This window comes from Notothenia coriiceps, unplaced genomic scaffold, assembly GCF_000735185.1.
Source record: "Notothenia coriiceps isolate Sejong01 unplaced genomic scaffold, NC01 NC01_scaffold00035949, whole genome shotgun sequence".
Taxonomy (NCBI): Eukaryota; Metazoa; Chordata; class Actinopteri; order Perciformes; family Nototheniidae; genus Notothenia; species Notothenia coriiceps.
The window spans coordinates 247,691-272,797 of record NW_011368650.1 but is presented as its reverse complement, the minus strand read 5'-3'; the positions used below and the strand labels follow the sequence as shown (position 1 = coordinate 272,797).

Sequence of the window (25,107 nt, the reverse complement as noted above, 5' to 3'; positions counted from 1 at the left end):
GGTGGATATGGCGGCTGTCTCACAAAGAATAAAGCCAAACCCCAAAGCAGGAAATGAACCAATAAAATGCAAAAAACAAATCCTAATTATACATACAGGGATGGTGAATGAAGTATGAGCATTCTACTTTTTTTTTATCTTTATAAATCAGAACCTTTTATTTCACTGGTATCAAAATAGTCCTCTATAAAAATTGTTAGATTTCCTCAACAGTATAACCTAAAACATACTTTTATTTAATCAGATGCTAATAAAAATAACACAAAAGTTAAAAAATCTAAATGGAAACAACAGTAGGCCTACCTCATTCATATTTGAAGAGTTGTCCGTTCGGTTCAGCTTGTGCCAAGTTTGTCAAATAAATTATGTTTCATCAGTTCTCCTATTTATAAAGGCTGCTGATGTCCAACCCCTAATCGTCGTTTCCCGGCACATACAGTGTGTCTTTCGTTTTCCAAACAAGTCAAAAGCCATTTTGTACGAATCGAAACTTAAGAGGGCAGCAACATCAGTGCAAATCACTGATAGTTTCTTGTGAACTCCCCAATGAAACGAAACTTTTCTGAGGGACGAGGAAGTCACTGTAGGATAGTATCTACCCGTCATTGATATTGACTTGGAATACACAATACATGCCCATCAGATACTTGGTGTTGTACATTTTGCACACACTGATTTAATGTTGAATCACCATAACAATAATTTGTCGGGCATAATTCATTTTTTTAACTTGGGATGTGCAGACTCTCCTACATTAATGTCTCCTTCTCTGCGACGCAATACAAGTTATTCCGCCGCACGCTAGATGTTGCTGCAGCCCCTGTGTCCGGTAAACAGCCCTTTGCAGGAAAAAGGATGGCTCAAAATGCTATCCCTCAGCCTTTATTTAACGGCGTAATTACAGTGCTTAACTGCGCTTAAAGGATAATTTCTTTCAACAAATGCCCGTTTTCTTAAGAAGAAATAACACGGTATGTAAAATCCCTTGTTTATGTGCCATTATTCGCATCGTAACATCGCATTGTTAAGGGCGAAGCCAGGCCTACATTGTAGTGCCTGTTCTTCAGTAAGCTTGTGTATTTCTATACATCCATGGTGTTTCTGGTTTTCAATTTTCATGCCGATTAGTTTTAGAACAGTTTAACAACACTCGTAATCCGGTCAGCTAGCGTGCGTCATTAACAGGGAAGTGATACAGAAAATATGATAATCGTCATGTTTTTTTATTTTTTTATGGCAATAAAGCTGATAAGACACAGACTTTATGCATGTCTACCCTCAGCTACACCACTTTAAAGCACGATAAACATAATGTGTTTATCCCTTTCAGATGTCCCTCGCTCTGTGGTATTGTAGATAGCACAATGTTGGATAAAACCAGCGCTAAAGACCAACAGACTGGGCAGTGCTCTGACTGTCGATGTAGCCTTCCACAGCTGGACTCTGACACAACCTCCACTTCCTCCCCTCCTTCCAAGTGTGCATCCTGCCAGGCAGGCAGCAGCCTCCCTCTCGGGCGGCGCCCACACCGCCACCTCCGCCTGGACCCTCACAGCTGCAGCTTGTGCTCCAAAACATTCATCTCCTCCGCCCACCTGACCCTTCACCTGGCATCCCACAACAAGGAGAGGAAATTCAGATGTAGCACCTGCGGCAAGTACTTCCATCAGTCCTCCCACCTGATGGCACACAAGATAATACACAGCGGGGACCGGCCATTTAAATGCTCAGAGTGTGGCAAGACCTTCGGCCGGGCCTCACATCTGAAGACCCACCAGCGGCTCCACACAGGCGAGAAGCCCTTCAAGTGCACCTACTGTGACAAGTCGTTCACACAGAAGGCTGGGCTCCTGGCTCATGTTCGCCTACACACAGGGGAGCGGCCGTATAAGTGTGAGCAGTGTGGGGCCGGTTTTCGCTCTCTGCCCCTCCTGCTCTCTCACAAGGCTGAGGAAGCGTTGGGAAAGGTCAAACCAGTGCCAGTGCCAGTGCCAGCGCCAGCTCCGGCACAGACACCGAGTAGCAGCGAGGGTCTGAAGTGTGGGGTCTGCTGCCGCACCTTTGTACGATCATCATACATCAGGCTGCACATACGCCTCAACAAAGGACAGCGGCCTTATCACTGCAAAGTGTGCAACAAGACCTTTGTCAAGCTGGATACGTTTGTCAACCACTGTGACAAACACTTGAGGCAGAAACGTGCTAAGAGTGGGGTAACAGAGGTTCAAGACAAAGTTGTTAAACCCCCCATGTTTGTCCCGCTCTCCAGGCCTCCTTCTCCTGAATCCTTACCCACTCAGCCTTTATCCTCAGAGGTCAACACGCGCTCCAGAGCTAAAGCAAAGAGTAAAACAGAACCATGACCAATGAGACTGTATCCACAGACAAAAAAGAAATGTGCCATGAAAGTTCTGAAAGAGACAAACACAACATTTGAAATTCAATAATTCCCAAAACGTTATTTTATTTGTATCAACATTAGTGTACTTTTTGAACAGACATTTTATTTAAAATAATAAATGTTATTTAATATCTCTAGGTAAAAATGGTAATGCCTATTTTAGCTCATTAGGATAATTAAGAATTTAAGTGGCATACAATGTTCACTCTAATCTTCGAATGTACAAAAATGATTAATCTCAAAGCATTATAAATGATGGTTAATCTGTTTCTTGAACCTGTACAAGCCTTTTGGCATGTAAAACACTTGAACTAAAGTAAGAATCATGTAAATTGAATGCCTATTGTAAAACAATATGCACATAAGAGTAAACCTAAACATAAAATCTTCTCCTTTTTGCACCTGAGATCACAAATCTTTTCAAAACGGTTTGTTGTTTCAGATTTCAACCATTGTCTTCAGCCCAATATTTAAATAGGTTTTAATATATATATATATAGAATAAAGTTAAAATAATGCTCCTGTTCATTTGTAGCATGTAGCTTCTTTGTTAATCTACCCTTTTGACATGGGTGTTCTGTAGTTCCCAGGCCTTTGACCGTCACACTTCATTCCATCAGCAGAAGCTCACAGCTCATATCCTACTGACCCTGAACTCAACACAAGAGGTTTTAAACTCTTTCCCTGTAGATCTCCAACACTTGCAGAGAATCCGTCACCTCCACATGGGGAAACTATTTTTCCCAACCTATGGACGGAGAGAAAAACCCCCCAAATGAACATCTCTAACAACACCATTTATAAGTCAAAGTCAAGATAGGACTATGGGGACTCTAATGTATGAGTCACTTTGCACGAGTCACACATGTAACCACAATGTTGTATAAGAGAATCAAAGAATCTACCATCAATGTATGGACATGTTTAATGAATAAAGAGAGATTTCAAAGTGAAGAATAAATGTTTGCCTGGCCCTTTTCCGTTCCCCCCGTGCTGCTGTTAATACTCCAGTGCAGGGTGATGGTCATGTGCCGTCTCCAGACGGGGTTCCTGCGCAGGACGATGGTTCCAGCGATGGAGTCTCCCTCCAAAATTCTGACGGGCCGGTCCAGCATGAACAGAGTCTGCTTCCAGTGCGTTGACCTGAAGAAAAGAAACAACTTAATACTGTCATGCATTAAAGTTTGTGACTTTTTGTGACACTTTAAGATTTTAACAACATTATTTGCACATAGAGAAATACTATAGGTGTTGTGTACATTGCTTGGTGTATTTTTATTTTTGCAAATGACAAATTCTGATTAGTTAAATTATGCGTCAAGGGCTATTAAAAATACTGTTCAGGGCTCAGGAGCATTGCTGTTAGTGAATAAACTATCCTCCACATTAAAACTACACAACATGATATACACACATCTTTGTCTCTTTCAATTTCATGATAGATATGAGAAATATTTCAAATCATTTTTAAAAAGTGTCGATAGAACAGGCTTGAGCCACAACTTTTCAGTCTGTATACATTTGCTTTAGTTTTCACTATTTCAGAAGTAGTAGCTAAATATGTATCCATGAAAGAAAATCAGACTTTTCCACACCAAAATGAAACTGCACCTTTATTTCCTGAGAAATTAAACACATGGCTCTATCAGTTAGCATATCCAGCCTGTTTTGAGTGGAGCAATTCTTTGTATAAAAGAGAAACACCCAGCACCTCCAGGTCTTTGATCTCCAGAGTGTACATGTCCAGGAGCAGGGCATCACAGGGAGCCGCGAGGCAGTCGCTGGGGTCGATGAGGTGACTATTGAAACTAAACAGGGCAAAGGACAAATTGAATTTCTGAACACATGTCATAAGATAACTAAGAAACAGGTAAACAACACTAGACTCTGTATACCATACTAATTGTAATTTAAAGTGTGTACTCATTTGTCTACAAACATTGGTAAACAGTAACAGATTATAAACATGCTCATGTCACAACAGTTACTACTGGTAGCAACTTCTAAATGAGAAATAAAGTGTATAAAACACCTGCAACACCTTTCAGAACAAAAATAATCTCATGTTATTTGAGATCATCGGATCTGATTGGACTCAATAATTCCCTTCAGCGATTCAGTTTTATTGTGTTGATTGCAAACCTTTACTCCAATTCACCATTCTTTATTCACCAAATTATTTTGGCCTTTTTAGTACCAGGATGTCGCTTGAGGATGTTCCAGTTTGAATCACATCCTGACTATTCTGGTAACTTTCCATGGAGTATTGCTCTGCACTAACATACCCCATGAAGGAACTAAAAACCTTGAGCCATTTCCTCAGAGAAAAGGGGAATCAATTATTGTCAAATCAGCAACACCTTTTGGCAACCCAAAGCAAGTTTACAAATAGGGTGTAAAATCCTTTAAAAACGAATTCTACCGATTCCTGATGGTAACTATAAATGTGGGGCGTGTGCATATTTGAAACAACAGGAAACAGCCACCCACACACAGAGACAAAATAAAACAGGTCTAGGAGGTCTCCCTTGAAAAAGAGATCAATGATCTCAAGGGATACACCTGGATAAATAAAGGTTTGAAATGAAATGAAAACATCTTAGGAATCCTCTTATGTAATACAAAAGTTGTAGTTTACTTATTAACTTATGCTTAACTTATCTTGTTTTTCTTCTCATGCTGGAAAAATACCAGTTAGCATCAGAGGTCAGCGTTAATTGTGGTTGGAAAGTGACCACTTAAATGTTTCGGGCTACTTGAGGCAACTTACAAAGACGCCAGTTAGTTGCTGCCTGAGACCAGCTGCCTGCTGGTGGATCAGTCACACTGGATCTATTTTGAAGACACAATTACTGCGTACATATTGAGGGCTTTATGTACAAATTGTGTGTATAATTGTAGAAATGTACATGGTGGGAACTAAAGTTAACTGCGCTTACAATAATGAATCAACAGATCACCATATGCTTGACATACAGTAAAATATTGTGGCATGTAGAGTCGATACAAACAAATGTATTCTCAAAAAATGTAGTACTTTTGTGACCGATATACACTTTACTTAAATTAAAATGTGCCGCTCACAGTGAAAGTGACACTAATTTGAGTTTTATTGCATTGAAGATGGTTGCCATAGATGTGGCTTCTATTCTGATTGTCACATCATGATCCCTAGCATCACTATCTGGCACCACAGATTATTATACTCAACGATTAAACTTTACAGCTGAGTAGTGTATCTTACTGAAGAGGAGTACAGTCCAGTCCATAGGGCTGCTACCAGAAGGCCATCTTCTCTGCGTAATAGCTGTTGGCCTGACATGGCACCAGGGTGAGGGCTGCGGATGAGGTCCACATTACGCCGCCTTCTTTAAGCCAGTGGTCCCTGGCCAGCAGAACTGACTCCACCATGAACTCAAACTAGACCAGAGGGCGGAGAAACAAACACAGGACGAGGTATATTAAACTCTTAGTGGGACTGTGAGCGGAAGAGCATTATGGGATCTGAATACAACTTCAATAAAACTTCAATAAAGCAGCCCAAGTAGAACAGATATTACCATTATACCTTGTTGTGTTATTACCAGTAGGCAGTTTCCCATCCACTCAGACACCAGGATGTCCACCCGCTCTGGTAGATGTCCTCAGCTCCTCCCTGGAGCACCGTCACCACCTCCTCATAGCCGTTCTGCTTCACCAGCTGTCTGGTGTACTTGGCCATGGAGCTCGCCTCCACATCAAACAGCTACAAATCCCAAAGTAGACACTGCTCACCCTGGGGTTTGTTCCATGTAGCAATACACCTTGTCCAGCAGATGGGAGTAAAAGTACACCAATGCATAGTACACTATACAGAGATTCTGTCTTTCCACATTTCTCATATTTCCAACTTTCTATGGGTTGTTTTTAGGTACTTTTGTTGACATTTTAGACATACTTTGAGCTTTAAAATATACTTTCGGAAAAATTCAATAATGCAATTATGAAATGTATGTATATTAAAGTGTCAAATGTGGTCTATTATCAAAACCCTTTGTTTTTCCAGCTAACAAGTTGTTAATACTTAAAGGAAAATTCAAGACATTTTACACAGTCTGTTTCATAAGTAACCCCCCCCCACTAGCACTACTGTTTACATTACCTGTGAGGGGCGTGCCAGCTGAGCGCAGAACAGGCTTATGATGCCAGTCCCACAGCCGAGGTCCATCACCACCTTATTCCTCAGAGGAGTGCTGTTGCTGAGAATAACCTGCCTGTACGCCTCAGTGCGCCTTCTATCTGACAGCAGCTCCGAGTGAAGCCTCTGTGGGATAAGAAAATAAAATAAATAAAAAGTGATAAGAAAATACAGTTAGTGGTATGATTTGTGGATTTGACAAGTTAAATATGTGGAACATGTAACAAGTGATTTTAGTAACAACGTATAGGGATCAAATTGAACTATTAAGAATGTCCTCACTATAAAACTTTCTGTGCATTTCATCTTAGGAAAATCTGATGGGCAAAGGTTTGTAAGTCAAAAGCTGAACAGCAGCATGTTCCATCTAATTCACATATCTATTCTGGGTTCTTCCAACATTGTTTGTGAATGTCTTCATTTTTTGAAACTCTCTGAATGTGTTCTTAAACTCACCATATGCCCATAATGACATGTTTAAATATTGACCCATCTCACATCTTGCAGCAGATTCTCCACCTTCTGCCCTCAGGTTGGAGGTAGGCCTATAGGGTACTTTTGCAATTTGTACTAAATGCAATTTTACTCATGGCACATTGCAAACGCTGTTTTTGCTTGTACTTATCGATAATAGAATGTGTTGCTGCCGTACAGTTGTGGTTGACTTAGCATTCGGTGCCATTTAGGTCCCCACCACATTATATCATATATTTTATATTTAAAAGGTCTAATGCTTATTTTTTTAAAGCTTGGTTTTAAATGTTTATACCCTCTACCATAAAACAACAATGTTATTTAGCCAGGATATTAAAAATTCTAAATAATTACTCTGATTTTAGCACAAGTAGGCCAAATTGCTGTGTCCCCAATCATGTTTGCTCAACTTCTGTAACAGATATACAAAAAGAAATCAAAGAAATACAAACAAATTCTACATTTTTGTGAGTATTGTATGACCCTTTTGCTAATATTCCTCACCAAATTGAAATTGTTGTTATTAATTCATTTGTATTGAAAATAAAGTGTGTGTCCCCTGTTTGAATGTCCCCCCTGTTACTCTGATTTGAATCCCTCTGGACACGCCCCTTTACTATTCTACTATTTGTATGACTCAAGAAGGATACATTTTGAGTGGGAAATAATCTTCAAGAAGCAGAGTGATTTCCTTCTTCCTGCAACGTTTTTCTAATGTTTTAAAGAACTTAACTATTGCGGTAAAGCATAAAATGTCCACCCTGTTATGCTCATTTTTAGTGGAACTGATCATTTGTTTTACATTTAGAAAATATGGTGAATATATCTATCAAATATATGTTTCTGTTGTCACCAAGTGCTAGCTTGATTATCATCACACATGTAGCAATAGCCAAGTTTAGCATAAAATGTCCACCCTGTTACCGTCCCTGTTACTATTTGTCACAGTAACAGGGTGCACACACAGTAACTGGGGATGGTAAAAAAAAAAAAAATATTTTTCTTATACTTTAACAAGCCATCATTCAGATTAAATAAAAAAAAAACATGGAAAATTATGTTCTTTATTTTTGAATACCCTAGCTGAAATGGCACCGAATGCTAGGAATGACCCGTTTATGTTATGGTCATGTGTACATTATGTTCCTCTGTTTTTATAATGTACCATAATTGTAATCCGGGCACAATAAAGATGTATTAAATTGAATTGAAATAGCATAACATGCATAACAGTGTGATCTTTGAACGCTTCTAACCAGGGTCCCATAACGGCCAAAGTATTCCTCATCTTGCCATGGGTCCTCCAGAGAGGTGTCCTCCTCCTCCTCTTCCTCAGCAGCAGGCAGCATGCAGCTGGCGCAGGTAGCAGGCGGGGACATACCCTGCGATCCCCTGCAGCTCTGCCCACCACCACTCTGAAGAAGTCTTGGCGTGCACGAGCATCGTGTCACTGTCCCCGCTGCGAGGCCACACGGTGCATCGATAAGTTAAGACTGAATACTTTTGTGAAATGAGCAGTTAATATTATCATCACAACACTTCAACAGCATGAACACTTCCTGTTTTGACGTCAGTTTAAATTACTGTGCCTTCAGGTGCTGTCGGACACATTGTTATCATTACTCGAATCGAAAATATACTGACATGTGTTTGATCTGGTTATAACATCATATAATGCACATCAAATATTTTCTTCATTTGGTCACAAAATAGTTATATTCTAACACTCTATGCTCTTGTTACTTCAGGCTAATTAACATCTGAAGCTTTCAAAGTAAAAGCGTATCATGGTGACTTCCAACCATAGAAACGGAATTTTAGAGGAGCACCTGAAGGCAGCAATGCGCTCTGGATTGGTGGGATAGAAACCACTTCATTGTTAAAAACTCTGACACTCTTCTTCTCGCACATATAAGAGAACGGTTCACAAAGAATTACTACTGCTTTTATTTTTCTCTTTTTTATTATTTTTTGAGTAGCATTAGTGCACTTCTTAATTTTCAAAGTATTAACACCTAAGTCATTTAAATACAAATGTATACTTTAGTTATTAATTTCAGTCAGCGGAAGGTATAGGAGCTCGCCCTTACCCTGCCACCAAAGTTACATTTCAATTTATACTATACACAATTATTTATTTTCCCTACTTTTTGTGGATAAAAAATACATTTAAGCACACTTGTTGTTTCTCATTGAGAACAAAGAAACTAAGAAATAATAAAAGGCACAGTTAACAGTATACAAAAATATTTATTTTCATTTAATAAAAGAACCAACATTGAACAAATCCATGACTTAATTCGGCATATATTCAGTGTGCAGCTCCAACAGCTTAATATTTCGCACTTTATCTCATCACCTCAGTAGATCAAGCGTGTTTATTTAATTCAGTCTTCTGAAATGTGTGTGTTTTCTTTTGCTGTTCAACACAACAACCAACATTAAGGAGTTCTTGCCAGGAGCATGTCACACACTCTTTGTTTCAGCTGTCTTTTGTCTTTGACTTGAGGAAGGGCTTATGCAGCACATCATAGAGTCGCCTTGCCTGAAAACACAAAATGCCAACATGGTACTTTTAGAAATGTTCCTTATGCCAGCTGTATATTTATACCACCACACACATGTATTTTAACTCACTTTTTGGGGTCCAAGGCCTGGACAGAGAACCAAGTCTTCCTTAGATGCACTGATGATTCCTTCTACAGACTGATAGAAATCACAAAATACATCATCCCAGAAGGACAAGATGAATTTAGAGTACTCCATAAAATCAGCCTGTGGATATGCCTGTACATATTCACTGATTGTAGTGTAGCAGCAATTTGAGGAGAAATGTTCACTGAAGTGGTACTCACTGAGAAAGTGGACAGTAGGGTAATGGCATCGGTCTTGTTTATGGACTTCACAGTGGTGAGGCAATCAGTAACCTTAAAACAAACCAATCAAATCAGAAGTGCACCACTGTAATTGTATTGAATTGACCTCAACAATCTACGTGGCTGCATCCAGTTCAGTCCATAACACTGTAAGGTCCTCCGTATTTTTTTGATTGTCAACAAAAAAATAGCAATGGACTACACATTCTTTAACGTGAAGACTTAAATCCACACACCTGTGACAGATAGTTTTTTTCAACTTGCTCCTTCAGTAAGTCTGCTGGTTTCTTTTCATATGACTTGTAGGTTTCCAGGTAACGACCAGCCTCCTCTGGACTGTCAAAACAACACAAATATTACCTTTGTTTATTTATTCTTTTCTAATTGTATTATGAGGCACAGTGTTGCCTGCTCAACAGAAGCAGGCACATTAAATAGAGATCTGTTGATCCTGGTTCGAACCAAAAAATATAATAAAACATATCTTATAAATGACAAAATTAGATCCATGAAGTTTTAAAGAATGTTTAGAACCTCCTACAAACTTAAAATTGCATTTCATGACACATTAAACATCAGAATATCAGTCTTTATCTTCTTATTGAGAGAAGCATTTTAAAACTGTTTCCAACTATACTCTTCTCTATGTATGTTACTGTTCAGTCCTATTAGAAATCTGTTGCAGGTTGTACCTCCAAGCCAAGATCAGAGTGCAGTCAGCCATGATGCATATGCGAGCCAGCTCCTTCAACGTATGATGAGGGTCTTTCTGTAATAAAAAAACAATGTCAGAGAGAAAAACACAAATGCAATCTTGAATCTTTTTTAATGGAATTTATGTATAAAGAATGAGAAGGTTTTTGAAACACATCTGTTATTCTTTGTTATACAGCATCTAGTATTTGACATGTGTGATTTCCTTCAATACAGTACTCTGAAAACTTTAGACTAGAATTACATTCTGTTAGATAATTTTACTGAGTCAAAAGGAACAGGGAGTACTCAACTGAGGCAAAGTAGTCAAATACCCAAGAGAGCTTTAGATCAATATTGCCCAGTACAAGTTAGAACTTTTTTCTTCTCAAAGCAAAGCACTTTTAGCTGTAACTTAACAAATTCAGACTGAATTATTATAACTTGTCAATGTTTTGATCACGAAACCACTTTGTACTTACCACATCTACTTGAACCAGCAACACTCGCAGGGTGAAAGTCTGTCCAAGCAGCTTGAGACGATCGTGGATATAGTTGGGATTGAGATTGTGATACCTCAGACTTCAAGATGCCCCAGCATCAGTGTTTCAGCAAAACAGAACAAGAGAGAACATTTAAATGAAAAAAGTTGTATTTTGCACAATAAATTCAAAAAAGAATATCTCCTCTACACAAACAACTCTTAATAGTCTCACATACAGTATACAGACACACACATACAGTCTTCTTGAGGTAAAAAAAAACACACCTGAGAAAGAGAGCACAAGTTGTTTGGCCCAGGATATAGTCTGGTACGGCCTCACCAAACTCCCAAGGGACACTCCTCACAAACTTCAGGATTGGATTTCCCCTCTGAATTGGTATCAAAAAAAGATGCAGAGGGATACTTACTGTTTAGCAAGCAAATAACAAGCAGGAGAACAGTCATATTTCCACACTAATGGGCACAGTATCAACAAACTGATGATTTATGAGTAAACCTTTTGACTCTGTATGGGAATGAGTGCAGAGGGTGAATGTATGGACGAGGAGCTGCTGTTTTCATTTAGAAACCTAATACATAATGTTGCATTGAGCCAAGAGGCACATACATGTTGATGCATACCTGCCGGGGACTGACAATAATGCTGCTCCCAGTCCCCACTGGTTTTGGCCCCAGGTTTAGGCTTGGATATGACCTTTGACAATTCCCCTCTTCCTGGTGTGTGCCATCATCCACCTGTGTCTTCTCGCAATTCTCAACCCCATCAGATCCATCTTCAGTCCCTTTAGCAGGGTCCTGAACTGTTTCACATAAGCCTGGGGCAGAACGTACTGAATCTGAGTCACTTTGCTTCTGATTGCTGTCTCCATCTCCTTCAGTCCGGAGTAGTTTGGAGGGACCCACTCTTTGAGGAGGACCAGCTACACAGCTTTTACTCTGGACGACATAATCTGCATAGGAAATAGGCTGGTCCACTGGTTCATTGGCAGGATTTGTTGAACATGAATTTGATTCTGAGCTGTTTTGTCCTCCTTTAGACGAAGCTTGAAACTGCGGCTTTGGCTGGAACACAAACAAATGAAAAATCCTGTTAGAGGCTCGAGAATTATGGAATGAATCGTGCAAAAAACAGAGTGGCTAACTCGCTTAGCAATTAAAAAATTTAAGGAATGTACTAAAAGTAACGTTATTTAACAGATGAACAACTAGCTAGCTAATTTCTAGATGCTGTACAAAGTTAAGTGTAGTTAAATACAGACCGGTGTTCTTTCTTTGGTGAAAGCAGAGTCATCCAGGTTGATGTTAAACCTCTTCTTCATGCTTTTTAGCTGCTTAATGGTTTGTTAGGTAACACCATAGGTTAAAGCATGCCACTGAAGTATATTTCATGCAATTCTCGCAAACCACTATCCTCTCGCTTTGAGAACTACTGACACCGGAGCTGCAACAACAACATTACCACTTCCGATCAGATACCTTCAGAATAAAAGCACACAAATATTAACTGACTAGACAACTTAGCACAAGCTATAACCATCTCATCACGTTTATTTTTGTCATTTTAACTATCAGAAATACATCTTGGTTAAATAATGTGTATTTCTGGACCAGGGTATCAAAACCAGCAACACATAAAGATGATATAAATATCAAAATGGTGCATCAAAAACCAGATATAGGCTACATCCATGTATAGGATATACTTTCTTGACACTGTATATTATATAAAAGAATAAACAATAACGCACATCAAGACAAAACCAAGAAGTAGACATTATAGGCCCACCGTTTTCTACAGTTAGCTAACGTGGAGCGTGTAGTTGTCAGGGCGACAGTGAGTGACGCCGCCATTCAAACCACGAAGCATGGCATTTCGGGATACCTTTTCCATCATGGTGGATAAGGTTGTAGGCTAACGTTAACGGTTAGCATATTCAACCATTGTTGTTTTTTACACATTGCGGTACTGCATTTTATACACAGGAACTACTTCTACCGAAAACAACCTGGGTAAATATATGATACAGAATATACAACTTTCATGAGCAAGCGAACTTGCTTTGTTGAAACAAGAGGTGGCTAAAAGTCCTAGCACACTAGCTTGTTGAATAGCTACTAGCATGCTAACGTAGTAATGGCGATGAGCGAGTGGATCGCCGATTAGGCCGCGGCGTGCAGGCAGCATGTTGTACTATTAACAGCTTGTCCATTTGGTAAGCGTGCAATATAATTAAGGTTTGAGGGAATACCAGTGTATAAAGACATATTCACAGCCATTATTATCCTTATCCAGCTGCATTGATCTATGAATGGATGTTAACGCTACTTACGGCTTTGAAGGCCCGGCAGTGATCAGCGTTATCTAACGTGTTAGTGTCTGCTGCTGCTTGAAACTTTTTTCTTTTTGCTTCCATTATCCGTGCAGCTTTGACCCAAGAAAACGAAGTAGTAATATCATTCAGATTTAAACTAAACACTGTGACATACTGTATCGAGAACAAATGGGCTAACTTAATGTTATCAGACGTTACTTGAAATGTAACATAGCATTTCTAAACGTTACCTTTGATGGCTAACGTTAGCTTTAGCATTAACTGAAGCGGTATCGCTCGGCACCTGGATGTTTGGCTACATAAGCTAACATGTTCGCTACTTAAAATGTGAGTGTAGCGGTTTTTGTGTATGTAACTTAAGTAATTTGATTCTGCAAATACATATCTTACGTGATTTCAGGGAATTGTGAGTATGTGGCTTCTTCGCTACTGTGTGTGAGTAGCAGTGCTTCTCACATGTTTGTATCGTAACCTGATCGCAACTAAGCAGGGCTAATGTATTAATTCTATATTAAAGGAAACTAACGTACATATTTGAGTGAAGCGCGCAGGCTTTCGTTAAAATGTGTTTTTTCAAGAGTAAATTATTATATTATTATCCGTATTCACATGATAGTCTTTCAGCAGACACAGCGCTTTGTGGATAGGTCCGGCTCCGCGAGAATAGATGTAAGGCCAACAGTATATGAATGTTATTCAATAACATATCTTATGTGATATCTCAGTCAACTTTGAATGTGGTTTCGGAGTAGGTTTGGATTTTTTTTTTTTAGGCATGTATTTTGACTTGGTAACCGCAAATCCTTGTGCATTGTAAAGATTGGTTTCGCACATTGTAATCTCTCGAAATAGTTTGCTGGAAACTAACTGAAAACTGTGTTAACATAACCGTGAAATCAAAAGCAAAGTCTAATCAGCTAATCTTTTATCTTACCATTTGTATTACGATCTTTGATATTTGTGCTGAGACATACTGTATGATTAAAAAGCACTAGGGTTTGGGTTTTGTGTTCAGAGGCAAGCTTCCCTATTTTGCCAATTGTTTTATTGGTCAATGGTATGTGGCTGAAAATTAAATATCACATTAATTAGATGGTGTTGATATCAATGTTTGTAAGGAACTTCTAAAGGGGTCATATAAAACAGAAGTTTAAAACAACTGACCTGTGATAAATCCTACCTTCATGAAGATGTAATGTTAAGTTTTTGTTATTTATTTTGTAGAAGAGTCTTAATTCATCTTCCACTTTGCCTGCTATATATTGTCCCTGTTTGGCTTGCCTTGGCGTGGTTAAAGCAGACTGAACAACCCTTTTAGTAGTTAATGTAAGGAGCATGTGGTTACTTGTATTTTTTTACTAACGTGACTATTGAATATATATTACATACATCTTTTTATGTTGGAGCTGCATTATCTTTTGCTTAAGTTTTAAACCTTTTTGTTTCCAGTGCTGAGTGAGGGTCAAGCACGGCAGTGATATTAAGAGAGCCTTTGAGAAAACCAGGGGCAGCAGCACAATGGAATGTGCAGTGGACATCCCCTCAGGTGAGTGATGCATTGTCAATTACATATTTTCCCCATTTTCTTTTAGTTTCTTTTAGTTACCCTTCCACCCCCAAACGCTTGAGCTGTATTTTTTTACCTCAATGTTGGAAAGGCTTTACTGTGCATTAGTGTTAATTTCGTTGACTAAAACTATTACGAAATATGTTCGTCAACGACCTTTTTTTCCATGACGAAAACGAGACGATGACGAGACGGCACCGACGGCAGTAAACAATAACTGCAATGAAGTCATCATGCAATATCGTTGACGAAAAGTGACGAGACGAAAATGTTAGGGATGCACCGAATATTCAGCCGCCGAAAATTATCGGCCGAAAATGGTTAAAAAGGCCCTTTCGGCCGAAAGGGTTCTAGCACCGAAAAAATATCACCGAATGTCAGAGAACAGGGTTACGTTGGTAAGCTAACGTGTTGTTGTGATGACGTAATCAAAACGCGGCGACAAGCACGGCGGCGACCATGCTCGCGGCTGGCTCACAGCCAACATGTCTGGCGCTTGGAGATATTTAAAAATATCAGAGAAAGAGGCGCGGATTGCGATTTGTAAAACGTGTTCAGCTGACATTTCTCGAGGGGGTGTAACTGCAAAGACTTTCACCACTTCGGGATTACTCCACCACTTGAAATCAAAACACCCGGACAAATATGCGGAGTAAGATCAAATCACAAGCACTGACAGCGAGAGACTGTTCAGCGCTGCCTCTCATGTGCTTGATGAGAAGAGGAACAGACTTATGGCTGATAAATCAGAGAAGCTAATGTTCATTAAAAAGAACCTCCCACTTTTCCTTAATAAGTAGACAAGGCTGGCTTATCATAAGCTTATCTAGTTCTACATGCCTACTCTATACCCACTTTCCTGAACAATTTTCATTGTGAGTTATAATTCACCATCTCAGGTTATCATTAGGGGGAAATGACAGCAGCACAGTGTTCAATATATTGTACTTTCGGTATCTAAATGATACAATGTTGTTTACATTGCTCATGAGGACAGACCACCTTATTTGCAGATTCTTGAAATTGTAATTTAATTTGTAATTGATTGTGAATTTTGTATCCAGTTTTCACTTTATGTATCTTTCTACAATGTTTACTACTTTGCTTATGAGGACAGACAGCCTTATTTACAGATTCTTGAAATTGAATTGTAATTTCATTTGTAAATAGTTACATTCATGTGGATGTATCCAGTTTGCACATTTGTATGCATGCACTTATAGGTGCATTTGTTGTTGTTGAAGGCCTGGCTGTTACAGTCTTTATTTACACTATTTTGTTGTATGCCTACTGGTCTAGATGTTTATGCAGTTTTAAAACACCTTGGCTTTGTTCTGAATGCACTTTGTTGTAGTTATCCTACAGAGAAAAGAAAATGCACTTGACTTGGATTAATGTACTGTATGCATTCAAAAGTGCTGAATAAATGTTTTATGGACCCATAATAGTGATTATTATTTAAGTTAAGTTTTGCCATAATCATGTCTTTTTCCATAATCAGGTAGCTGAACAACATTGGTAAAAAATGTATACATATTTCTATTAATCATTTTCGGCCTTTCGGCATTCGGTTTTCGGCCAACTGTTTCCTATTTTCGGTATCGGTTTCGGCCAAGAATTTCCCATTCGGTGCACCCCTAGAAAATGTAGTTTACTAAATAAAAACTATGCCAAAATCTCTCTTTACTTTCGTTGACGAAAAATTAGGAGACGAAATATTATCAAAGATAACGTTACATTTCTGATAGTCATTTTTCTCCCAGCAGTTCCATTTCCGGTGCTGCGGCAGGGCAGCAGCTGTGTGTCTGTGCTGGGTGCGGCGGTACATTTGAATTACACCGGGCAGCGGCACACTGTGAACTGTCAAGAAGACTCGGGTCTAACTCATGGTCTAACTAACCTTATTTAACAGAAAATAAAATGGCAACAACAGGGCTTGGGAGCAGTGGTCGCACTTGCGTTAACCGAATATCCCCCCCATCAGCGCGAGTGAGTGATAAATTGTGCACTCGACGGGTAATAATGGATTATGACGGAAATGTTACGATCCTGTCCGTCAAAATGACTGACAACGAAAAAGTCTAAAGCCACCACTGCTTGGGAGAAAGAAACAATGTGACATTTGGGCCCATTTTCGCTACAATAAGGCGGAGAAAAAAAGCGAATGCATTGTTTCATCAGAAGGGAAGAAATGTGGCCATAACACAGCTGGTAAAAACACCGCAAACCTGACCAGATACTCTCTGCAAAGCTGCATTCTTAATCATCCAACCTGTGTTTTTCATCAAATAAGGACAAGATATAATCTTATTTATTTATATATACTAAAATGACAAATTATTGGTTTTGGCTAGACTAGTTTGACTGAAATGTTCTATATAATCTGATGACTAAAAAAACAGTTTTCATTGACAACAAGTAGACTAAAATAATTAGTTTTCTTTGACTAAAATGCTCAGACTTTTAGTCGACTAAAACTTGACTAAATAAAAACAGGATGAAGGTAACTAAATATGACTAAAACTAAAAAGGAAATTTAACAAAGGACTAAGACTAAAAATAAATTAAAAAAATAGCTGACGAAATTAACACTACTGTGCATGTTCTTTGTTGTGGAAACATGTTAACATTACTGCAAAGAACAAACTATAGGAACTCTTCGTAATAAAGTAAAAAGTCACACAAATATAACATAACGTTTACCGTGCCATATCTTGCTATGGGTATCCCATCTGCATGTGCTGTTTTTTCAAGTTGAAAGTGTAACTGAGATCTGCCAAATGTCTCTTAGCCGTTAATATATAAATGTAGCTCTTTGTGTACCTTCAACATTTTGCACAGGTAAATGTATAATTTAATCTACACAATTTTTTATAAGGAGCCAAACTAAATTGCTAATTTTAATCACAGCACAAATCAAATATCTTGCTTTAAGTTTTGCACTTGTTATGGATTTGCCAAATGCTAATTTATCTGAAATACTGGCCATCCTGTCTCTAGGTGAAGATGAGGCCCCGGAGAAAGACGACATAATTGCCAAGGAAGGGAATGATCAACCACACAAGAAAAACAAGAAGCACAGAAAACACAAGAGCAAGAAGAAGAAGAAGAAGAGAAAGGGGGAAAAGGAGAGCAGTTCAGAATCTGGTGCTGAGTCAGATGTAGAACCAACATTACCACAGAAGCCCCTCAGAAACACCAGAGCCAGGTCTGTTATTTAAGATATTACATGTTTTATATTCTGTGTAATTGTCTAGAATATGGTTTAAAAAAAAAAAAAATGCCCTGTATTTTCTAGGGAGATTTGTCTTAGAAAAGCCACCAATCTCATTCATTGGAGTTATTTTTTGCCTAAATAAGATTTTTAGATCCCAAAACTATAAAGTAGAATCCTATTAATTTGTGATAAGCATTTTTATAATTAACAACTAAGAAAACCATAAAACGTTTCATTTTCTTTGTTTTTGCAGTGCCAGAATAGCAGCAGCTGCAGGAGTTGGAGGCCAAGATGGGCTAAAGGAGGAGGGCAAAAAGGATGTAATTACAGGTAGGAGTCCTTGACACAACCTCATTCAATTATTTTTGTTTTTTCATAATATTTTTTATAAAAAATAAAAATGTTCTTGTAGCACGTGCAGACATGGAGGGAGATGCAAAATCCAAGAAACACAAAAGACATGCTGCAAAAAAGAAGAAAAAGAAGAGAAGGAAGGATGAAAAGCAGGAGAAAAAATCCCCATCTCGATCCCCATCTGAAAGCAGCTCAGCTTCAGGCTCTGAGTCTGAAGGTGAAGGAGAGAAAGTTGCTGCTGATGTTAAATACTCTCCAGCTACAGCATCTGACCTGCAAGAACCAATGGCCAAACTGGTTTCAAAAAGCAAACGAGGGGAAAAACCTGAATCAATTGGAGTGAAGAAAGAGGAGTTATCAGGGATGGATGTGTCCCCATCGGCAGGGAAGGACTCGAGCAACAATATATCAGATATGAGTGTACGGTCACCCTCCGCATGCCACGATGATATTACCCAGACAGCGACTGTTCAGGTTAAGATCGAGGGTAGTCATGCTGATGGTACATTCAGCCATGCACATGAACTTCCTGACATTATCCCTAAACAGGAAGGTGCCACTCCAAGAGATGACCCAAGCCCGAAAGAGCAGTCCAACTCAGTTCAGAAGACAAGGGACAGGGATGGCATTTCCTCTAGGTCTCCTTCTCCTTCCAGGGACCTAGATATTAAGAGGTTGGGGTCAGGTCATAGTCGTTCACCAACACCTACTCCTATTAGGGAGCAGGCTGATGGGCAAACAACAGCAGCAGCGACTGCAATGAAAGAAAGGTCAAGAACTCATTCCAGATCAACCTCTAAGGAAAAACGGTCCATAACTCCTCTAAAGACTCGGCAGCCGTCCCAATCTCAGTCCCCTAAATCTAAGAGGAAGTCAATCTCTCCCAAGAGAGCAGCCCGCCAGTCCCGGTCTACCTCTCGCTCCGTCACCCCGAAAAAGAAGGTGTCAAAATCTCCAAGGAAGTCCAAGTCCCCTAAACGTCGGAGGAGTTCATTGTCTGTTTCTCCAAAGCGACGCAGAAGTTCTCACTCACCTAAAAGAAAGGTGTCCCGATCCCCTAAACGGGGTGGGCGCAGGTCCCCCTCTCTATCCCGATCTCCAAAGAGAAATCAGAGGTCCGAGTCACGTTCCCGTGGAGCAAGGCACTCCAGGGCCCGCTCACCTAGGCGAGGTGGTGCAGTTGGCAGACGTTCAAAGTCGCGTTCCGTCACGAGAACTCGTCGGTCAACTTCTAGATCAAGACGCCCTGTTCGTCGCTCCAGAACACGTTCACCGGGAAGACGTGCAGGAGGTAGGCGCTCGAAAAGTCGATCCTTATCTCGGCGAAAGAGGTCACCACCCCCTAGAACCCGCCGATCACGCTCCCGTTCGACCCGCAAAAGCAAGCGCGCTCGGTCAAGATCCGTTGTAGTCCTTAAGCCCGGTCGACGTTCAAGATCCAAGAGTCCCCGCAAACAGACCAAATCCCAAACACCTCCCTCTCGGAGGCGCTCCCGTTCCCCTGCCAGGAGAAATCGTTCACCACCAAGGTCTGGCAAGCGCTCCAAATCTCGCTCGTTGTCTCGAAGGCATCAGTCAAAGTCAAGCTCACCAGTACCTATCAAGAATAAGTCCAAATCTCCTAGGAAGGGTGGAAGAAGGTCAACGTCTAAATCCGCCTCAGCAGACTTGAGCAGATCTAGGTCCAGGTCTAAGTCCAGTAATGGGGGGTCTGACAACTCACCAGCCAGATCTGCATCTTCCTCTCCTGTCAAAGAGATAAAGCCTTCCTCTCCTGAGTCAGAGCAGACAGAAACTGAAGGATTTTCTGCCACAGCAGGTCAGAGTCTTTTCCTTGCTTTGTTTAAAATGAAAATTGACGTTGTTCCTAAAATTGCTCTTCACTTGGTTACCAAGAGTGTGAGCCTACTGTTGTAAAAAAAAGTTAAATTCACTTCTATTCTGCAGGAAGAGGCACATGTTATTTGCATGTTCATTTGACTTGATCCCACAGGATTTAGGAGAATCAGAATTGCTAGATATCATCTTGCACTTTGTTTGCTCAGTTTACCAATCAGTAAATTATTATTTAATACTGGTAGTGTAAACAGATATTTAAGTATAGATATCTGCAAAGCAGGATCTCATACCCTCAGTTACTTGTTTTTCTGGTTCCTTAAAATGTTCTAACATGTCTTAATATACCATGTAGGTGCTTGGAAACCAATGCCCTCAGCAGCTGCCTCCATCCCCCAGGCTGAGAGTCCCTCAAATGCGTTGCAGGAATTAATTCAGATGTTTTCTCCGAACCACGACAAGGAACAGATAGAGGATGCCAGCTCATCCAATGAACAAGATGTTTCCAAGTCCAGATCTGGATCTCGAGAACCCGGCAATGCCGCAGACGTGTGCGAGCTTTCAGAAGGTTCAGATGTAGAAGCGGGTTCTTCCTCTCCAGTTAAGCAAAAGTCACCCTCACCTAAGGATTGCAGAAAACTTCGCTCAACTTCTTCACCCCGACGATCAGCATCCAAGTCTAAATCCCGAAGGAGGCAGTCTAGGTTTGTTGTGTGTGTGAATGTTTATATGTGCCCGTCCCATATATCAAATCCAAGTTCTCTTGAGTTCTTAAAGAGATCAATATGTAATATCTTTCTAGAGCTTAGTAATTATTGTTTAAAGACCTTATAAAATTATATTGGAAAGGCATCTTATTGCAGACCCAATGCTAAGCCAACTTTGTAGATGTAATTAAAAGGTTCAGATGATGCATATGCTTAATTACTTATCAGTCTTATCATTCCCGTGTTCTCAGGTCCAAGTCTCCTGTTAGGAAAAGAGATTCTGTCTCTCCGTCAGAAAGAAAGAAACGGCGTTCCAAGTCTCGGAGTCCCACTCGGCGGCGGAGGTCACGCTCTACCGGGCGGCGCAAGCAATCACACTCCAAGACACGGACCAGAATTCGCCGCTCCAAGTCTCGATCGCCAACCAGAAAGCGGCGTTCCCGCTCACCCAATGCCCGTGGGAGAAGGAGGTCCAAGTCCGCAGACAGAAGCAAGCGATCCAAGAGCCGCTCCACAGGCCGGAGGAAAAGGTCGGTGGACAGAAGCAGGCGTTCAAGGTCTCGCTCTTCTGATCGCAGAAGAAGGTCTAGGTCGAGGGGCCGAGGGAGGCGCCCGGTGTTTCGAAGTCGTTCATTTGATAGGCGAGACAGGTGGAAAAGGGAACCCAGCCACTCTCCAGTTCTAATTCTCCGCAAGCAGCGCCGCTCAGGGTCCCGTACACGACGCAGCACCAGCAAGACTCCTCCACGCCTCACTGACCTGGGTAAATAACTTTTAATAGTATCTATGAGAATCACACATTACATTTATCATTTATTCATGGTCCAATTTTTGTACAATATTTCTAAAGGTTTACACTGCTTGTATGCTTAACTCTATTTATTTTACTTATCTATAACATTTTGCATTACCCCCTCCTCTCTTTCTTTTAGATAAGGATCAATTACTGGAGATAGCCAAAGCTAATGCTGCTGCCATGTGTGCTAAGGCGGGGGTGCCCATTCCTGAGAGTCTTCGGCCGAAAGCCATCCTCCAGCTTCCTCTACCCACTCCATCTCCCACCCCCCTCTCCTTACCGCTACCCTTACCTCTCTCAATGGGCATGGGAATGTCCAATATGTCAAACATGGGTCAGATGGGGATACCCAATATGCATGGAATGCCCAACATGTCAAACATCACCATGTCTGCCGCTATGGCAAGCATGACAGCAGCTACTATGACCGCTGCCTTGACCAATATGGGTGCCCTGGCAGCTATGCCTCCCCTTGCCCCGCTCCCTACCATCACTAACAAGCCTCCCCCATGTCTTGCCCCTCCACAACCAACCCTTAACATGGACCACATTGTGGAAGCAAAGAGGAAGGTCACTCAGCAAGCTAACATTCACACCATCAAGGAGCTTACTGAGGTGAGTGGGGGCTGTATTTGTGTTTATTATTGAACACTGATTGATTATACTTTTGTAGTAATAATATTCACATGAAAGAATATTGAAGGAAGTCCTGTGGGTCTGTTATTTTTGGTTGTTTAATTGCACAGTTGTGTTAAGTAAGAGTAACTGATTTTTTTTGTGTGTGATTTTGTAGAAGTGTAAGATGATTGCAAACAGCAAGGAGGAGATGGCCATTGCTAGACCCCATGTCTCGGATGACGAAAGCTAAAACCGCAAAGCTTTCAAGGTAACATTTTCAAAGTGAATTCTTCCAGTTCTTTGCCTGTGACCTTGTCTTTGTATTCTATTCAATCCATTTTGGTCATTTTTATAATCACTTGTGCTCTGCATATTAAATAGACACGTTTTAGTTATAAGGAAATAAAATGTTCTATGAAGACATTAAATGGTGACCTAACTTGACCCTTTCTTTCTCATTGTCTGCACACAGCCAGTACCCTCGACCGAAGGAAAATATAACAAATGCTTATAAAGGACGACTTACCTTCAAACAGTTCTCATTGGCAGCCAGCTGCCCTGACTGAGCCTCATACACCAAGAAGAAGAAAAGTACCCATGTTGTCACAATTACAATATAGGCGCGCCGTCACCAGCCACTGCCCCACCCAGATCCCCAGTTTGTTTCCGCTTGTGTGAGAGAGAAAGACCCAGACTCATCTGTGAGACCACTGAGTTAACTGGACACACTGACATGTTGTATGACTGCATAGTGAGTCTGTATGTGTGAATTGTTAGTCCTGTTTGTGTATATAGTGACTTTCACCACCTCAGTGTTGCTGCTCATTTAAGCGGTCACTAACTAAAGGGGAAACAAACCAAACTAACTAGTGGCGCAAGTGTTTTTGTATAAGATTAGTTTCTCTAAATGTATTTTACTTTTATGCTTTCTTAAATAATTGTGTTCAGTGGGGACTGCTTCCTTGTTCTTCTGCATTCCCCTCAGCTATCTCTAGTCGCTGGTTTTATAACAGAATAATGCAGAGGAAGTGTTGCTAGATCCCCACATGTGTTTTCAAAAGCCTGAGTCTCCAGGCCAACAGATTGACAACATGTTGTGAATCCTTGTACAGGGCGTCGGATCTGATTATTTTTGAAGGAATGGAACAATTGAATTTATTGGCTGTAAAGAAGATTTGAATTCATCATCTTCATTTACAACACAGAATTGATTCGGTTTGCACTGCCCTGGGTGTGATTTTCGTTTCCTCTATTTTTAATGGCAACAACCTAATCTTTGATCTCTTGAGTGTTTCATTTGGGCTTTGTTGGTATTGTTTTTTACTTAGAAAAATGGTTTGCTGTATATTCAAATGGACATTTCATCTGCCACTTGTAACAACAATTTCCTAACATGCAGTGTTGTGTATTTTTGCACAGCAATATTATATATGACATGATTTAAGATGCACAAAAAGATGCCATGATAGCGTTTTAACGACCTTTAGTCAAGGGCAAACATTTGAAAGGTCTGTATTTCTGTCATTTGTTATCTGGTTTTGATTTGAAAGCAATGCTGCTTGATAGTGGTCTTGGAGATCCCAGATATTTGGACTTTGCCAACAGAACCGAACCTCCAATTAATCCCAAATCAAGATCACAACTAAGATTAGATTGACTAGACAATGTCTTGTTTTCTGACGAGAAACCAGATGGGTTAAATGGCACTTCCCTTACACTTTTTTTCCCTTTCTAGTTCACACAGTGATTTAATAAATGATAAACAATAGGCTATGTTTTATAATTAAAACATGGTTAATATCAGTGGCTTTTTAAACAGGCACACATTGTAATTCCTGCATCTGGGGTTATAGAGTTGAATGTATGTAGTTGAGCCTATCCCAAACTGAACCATTGTTTAAATTCCTTATGTATTAGACAATCAGGTTATTTGTCTCAATGCTTTTTGAAAGAAAAAAGAAGATTTTCAATGTGCAAACATAATGAGAATCTCCCCTTACCAGCCGTTTTTATTGACACCTCAAACTCATTTAATATCTGCTTTACTTCTGAATGTTTTTGACTGGCTTCTAGTAGATCTTCTGCATCGGGGTGAACTGGGTCCATGTTTCACAAAATGCTTTTGTCCCATCAGATACCTGAAGAACAAAGACAAACTAGGCGCTTTTGGGAAAAATGTCAGGGATTAAGTTTTAAAGAATCTTCCACTCATTTTCATTGGAGAGGGAAATAATTCTTTATTATTCTTCTGTGTGGACCTCCCACGCCCAGGGCTGGTAAACTGTGGTAGATAATCTGTATTACTTTTTTGTCAAACTGTAACTTTACTGACTGTACCAAAATCGTTTTTGAGCTGTTGAATTGATTCCCTGAGGTAATCTTTAGCTATTTTAGGACCGAACATAAGAATAAAACGCATTTTAGGATTCTTTTTTTTGGCGGGGGGGTTCATTTGAATACGACATTGCCTGCATTGTACATATGTGTTGATGATTATTAAAAACCTCAATGATCTGTATAGACATGTGTATGCTGTGTTCACTTAGTCAGTCT

The 25,107-nt window shown here is 40.1% G+C and overlaps 4 protein-coding genes across 6 annotated transcripts; 2 read left to right on the top strand and 2 right to left on the bottom strand.

Annotated features, from left to right (window-relative positions):
• Window positions 1-717: 717 nt before the first annotated feature.
• On the top strand, window positions 718-3,864 carry LOC104963310 (zinc finger protein 239). Its single transcript, XM_010791883.1, has 2 exons — window positions 718-971; window positions 1,331-3,864. The coding sequence occupies exon 2, from the start codon at window positions 1,365-1,367 to the stop codon at window positions 2,361-2,363; it is 999 nt and encodes a 332-aa protein (XP_010790185.1). The 5' UTR covers window positions 718-971; window positions 1,331-1,364; the 3' UTR covers window positions 2,364-3,864.
• On the bottom strand, window positions 3,322-8,589 carry prmt2 (protein arginine methyltransferase 2). Its single transcript, XM_010791884.1, is given in 9 exon segments — window positions 3,322-3,544; window positions 4,113-4,209; window positions 5,172-5,233; window positions 5,646-5,821; window positions 5,962-6,041; window positions 6,044-6,146; window positions 6,543-6,704; window positions 8,309-8,406; window positions 8,408-8,589. Coding segments are annotated over 9 exon segments (1,065 nt in total). The 5' UTR covers window positions 8,496-8,589; the 3' UTR covers window positions 3,322-3,345.
• Window positions 8,590-9,282: 693 nt separating this feature from the next.
• Window positions 9,283-12,567, bottom strand: ercc1 (excision repair cross-complementation group 1). The gene is made up of 9 exons (XM_010791886.1): window positions 12,386-12,567; window positions 11,748-12,188; window positions 11,391-11,494; window positions 11,104-11,203; window positions 10,621-10,697; window positions 10,165-10,264; window positions 9,908-9,979; window positions 9,690-9,758; window positions 9,283-9,597 (listed from the first exon to the last, which is right to left on the bottom strand). The coding sequence occupies exons 1-9, from the start codon at window positions 12,443-12,445 to the stop codon at window positions 9,535-9,537; spliced, it is 1,086 nt and encodes a 361-aa protein (XP_010790188.1). The 5' UTR covers window positions 12,446-12,567; the 3' UTR covers window positions 9,283-9,534.
• Window positions 12,568-12,797: 230 nt separating this feature from the next.
• sona (SON DNA and RNA binding protein a) lies at window positions 12,798-25,068 on the top strand. 3 transcript variants are annotated; one of them, XM_010791881.1, is made up of 11 exons: window positions 12,950-13,136; window positions 14,684-14,785; window positions 14,909-15,005; window positions 18,027-18,234; window positions 18,497-18,573; window positions 18,656-20,416; window positions 20,789-21,137; window positions 21,392-21,903; window positions 22,073-22,551; window positions 22,730-22,822; window positions 23,027-25,068. In XM_010791881.1, exons 3-10 carry the CDS (start codon window positions 14,978-14,980, stop codon window positions 22,802-22,804), a joined length of 3,489 nt encoding a protein of 1,162 aa, XP_010790183.1. In that variant the 5' UTR covers window positions 12,950-13,136; window positions 14,684-14,785; window positions 14,909-14,977; the 3' UTR covers window positions 22,805-22,822; window positions 23,027-25,068. The 3 variants fall into 3 exon arrangements, with proteins under 3 accessions (XP_010790182.1, XP_010790183.1, XP_010790184.1); XM_010791880.1 differs by lacking the exon at window positions 14,684-14,785 and having other exon boundaries at window positions 12,798-13,136; XM_010791882.1 differs by lacking the exons at window positions 12,950-13,136; window positions 14,684-14,785 and adding an exon at window positions 13,264-13,339.
• Window positions 25,069-25,107: the final 39 nt, after the last annotated feature.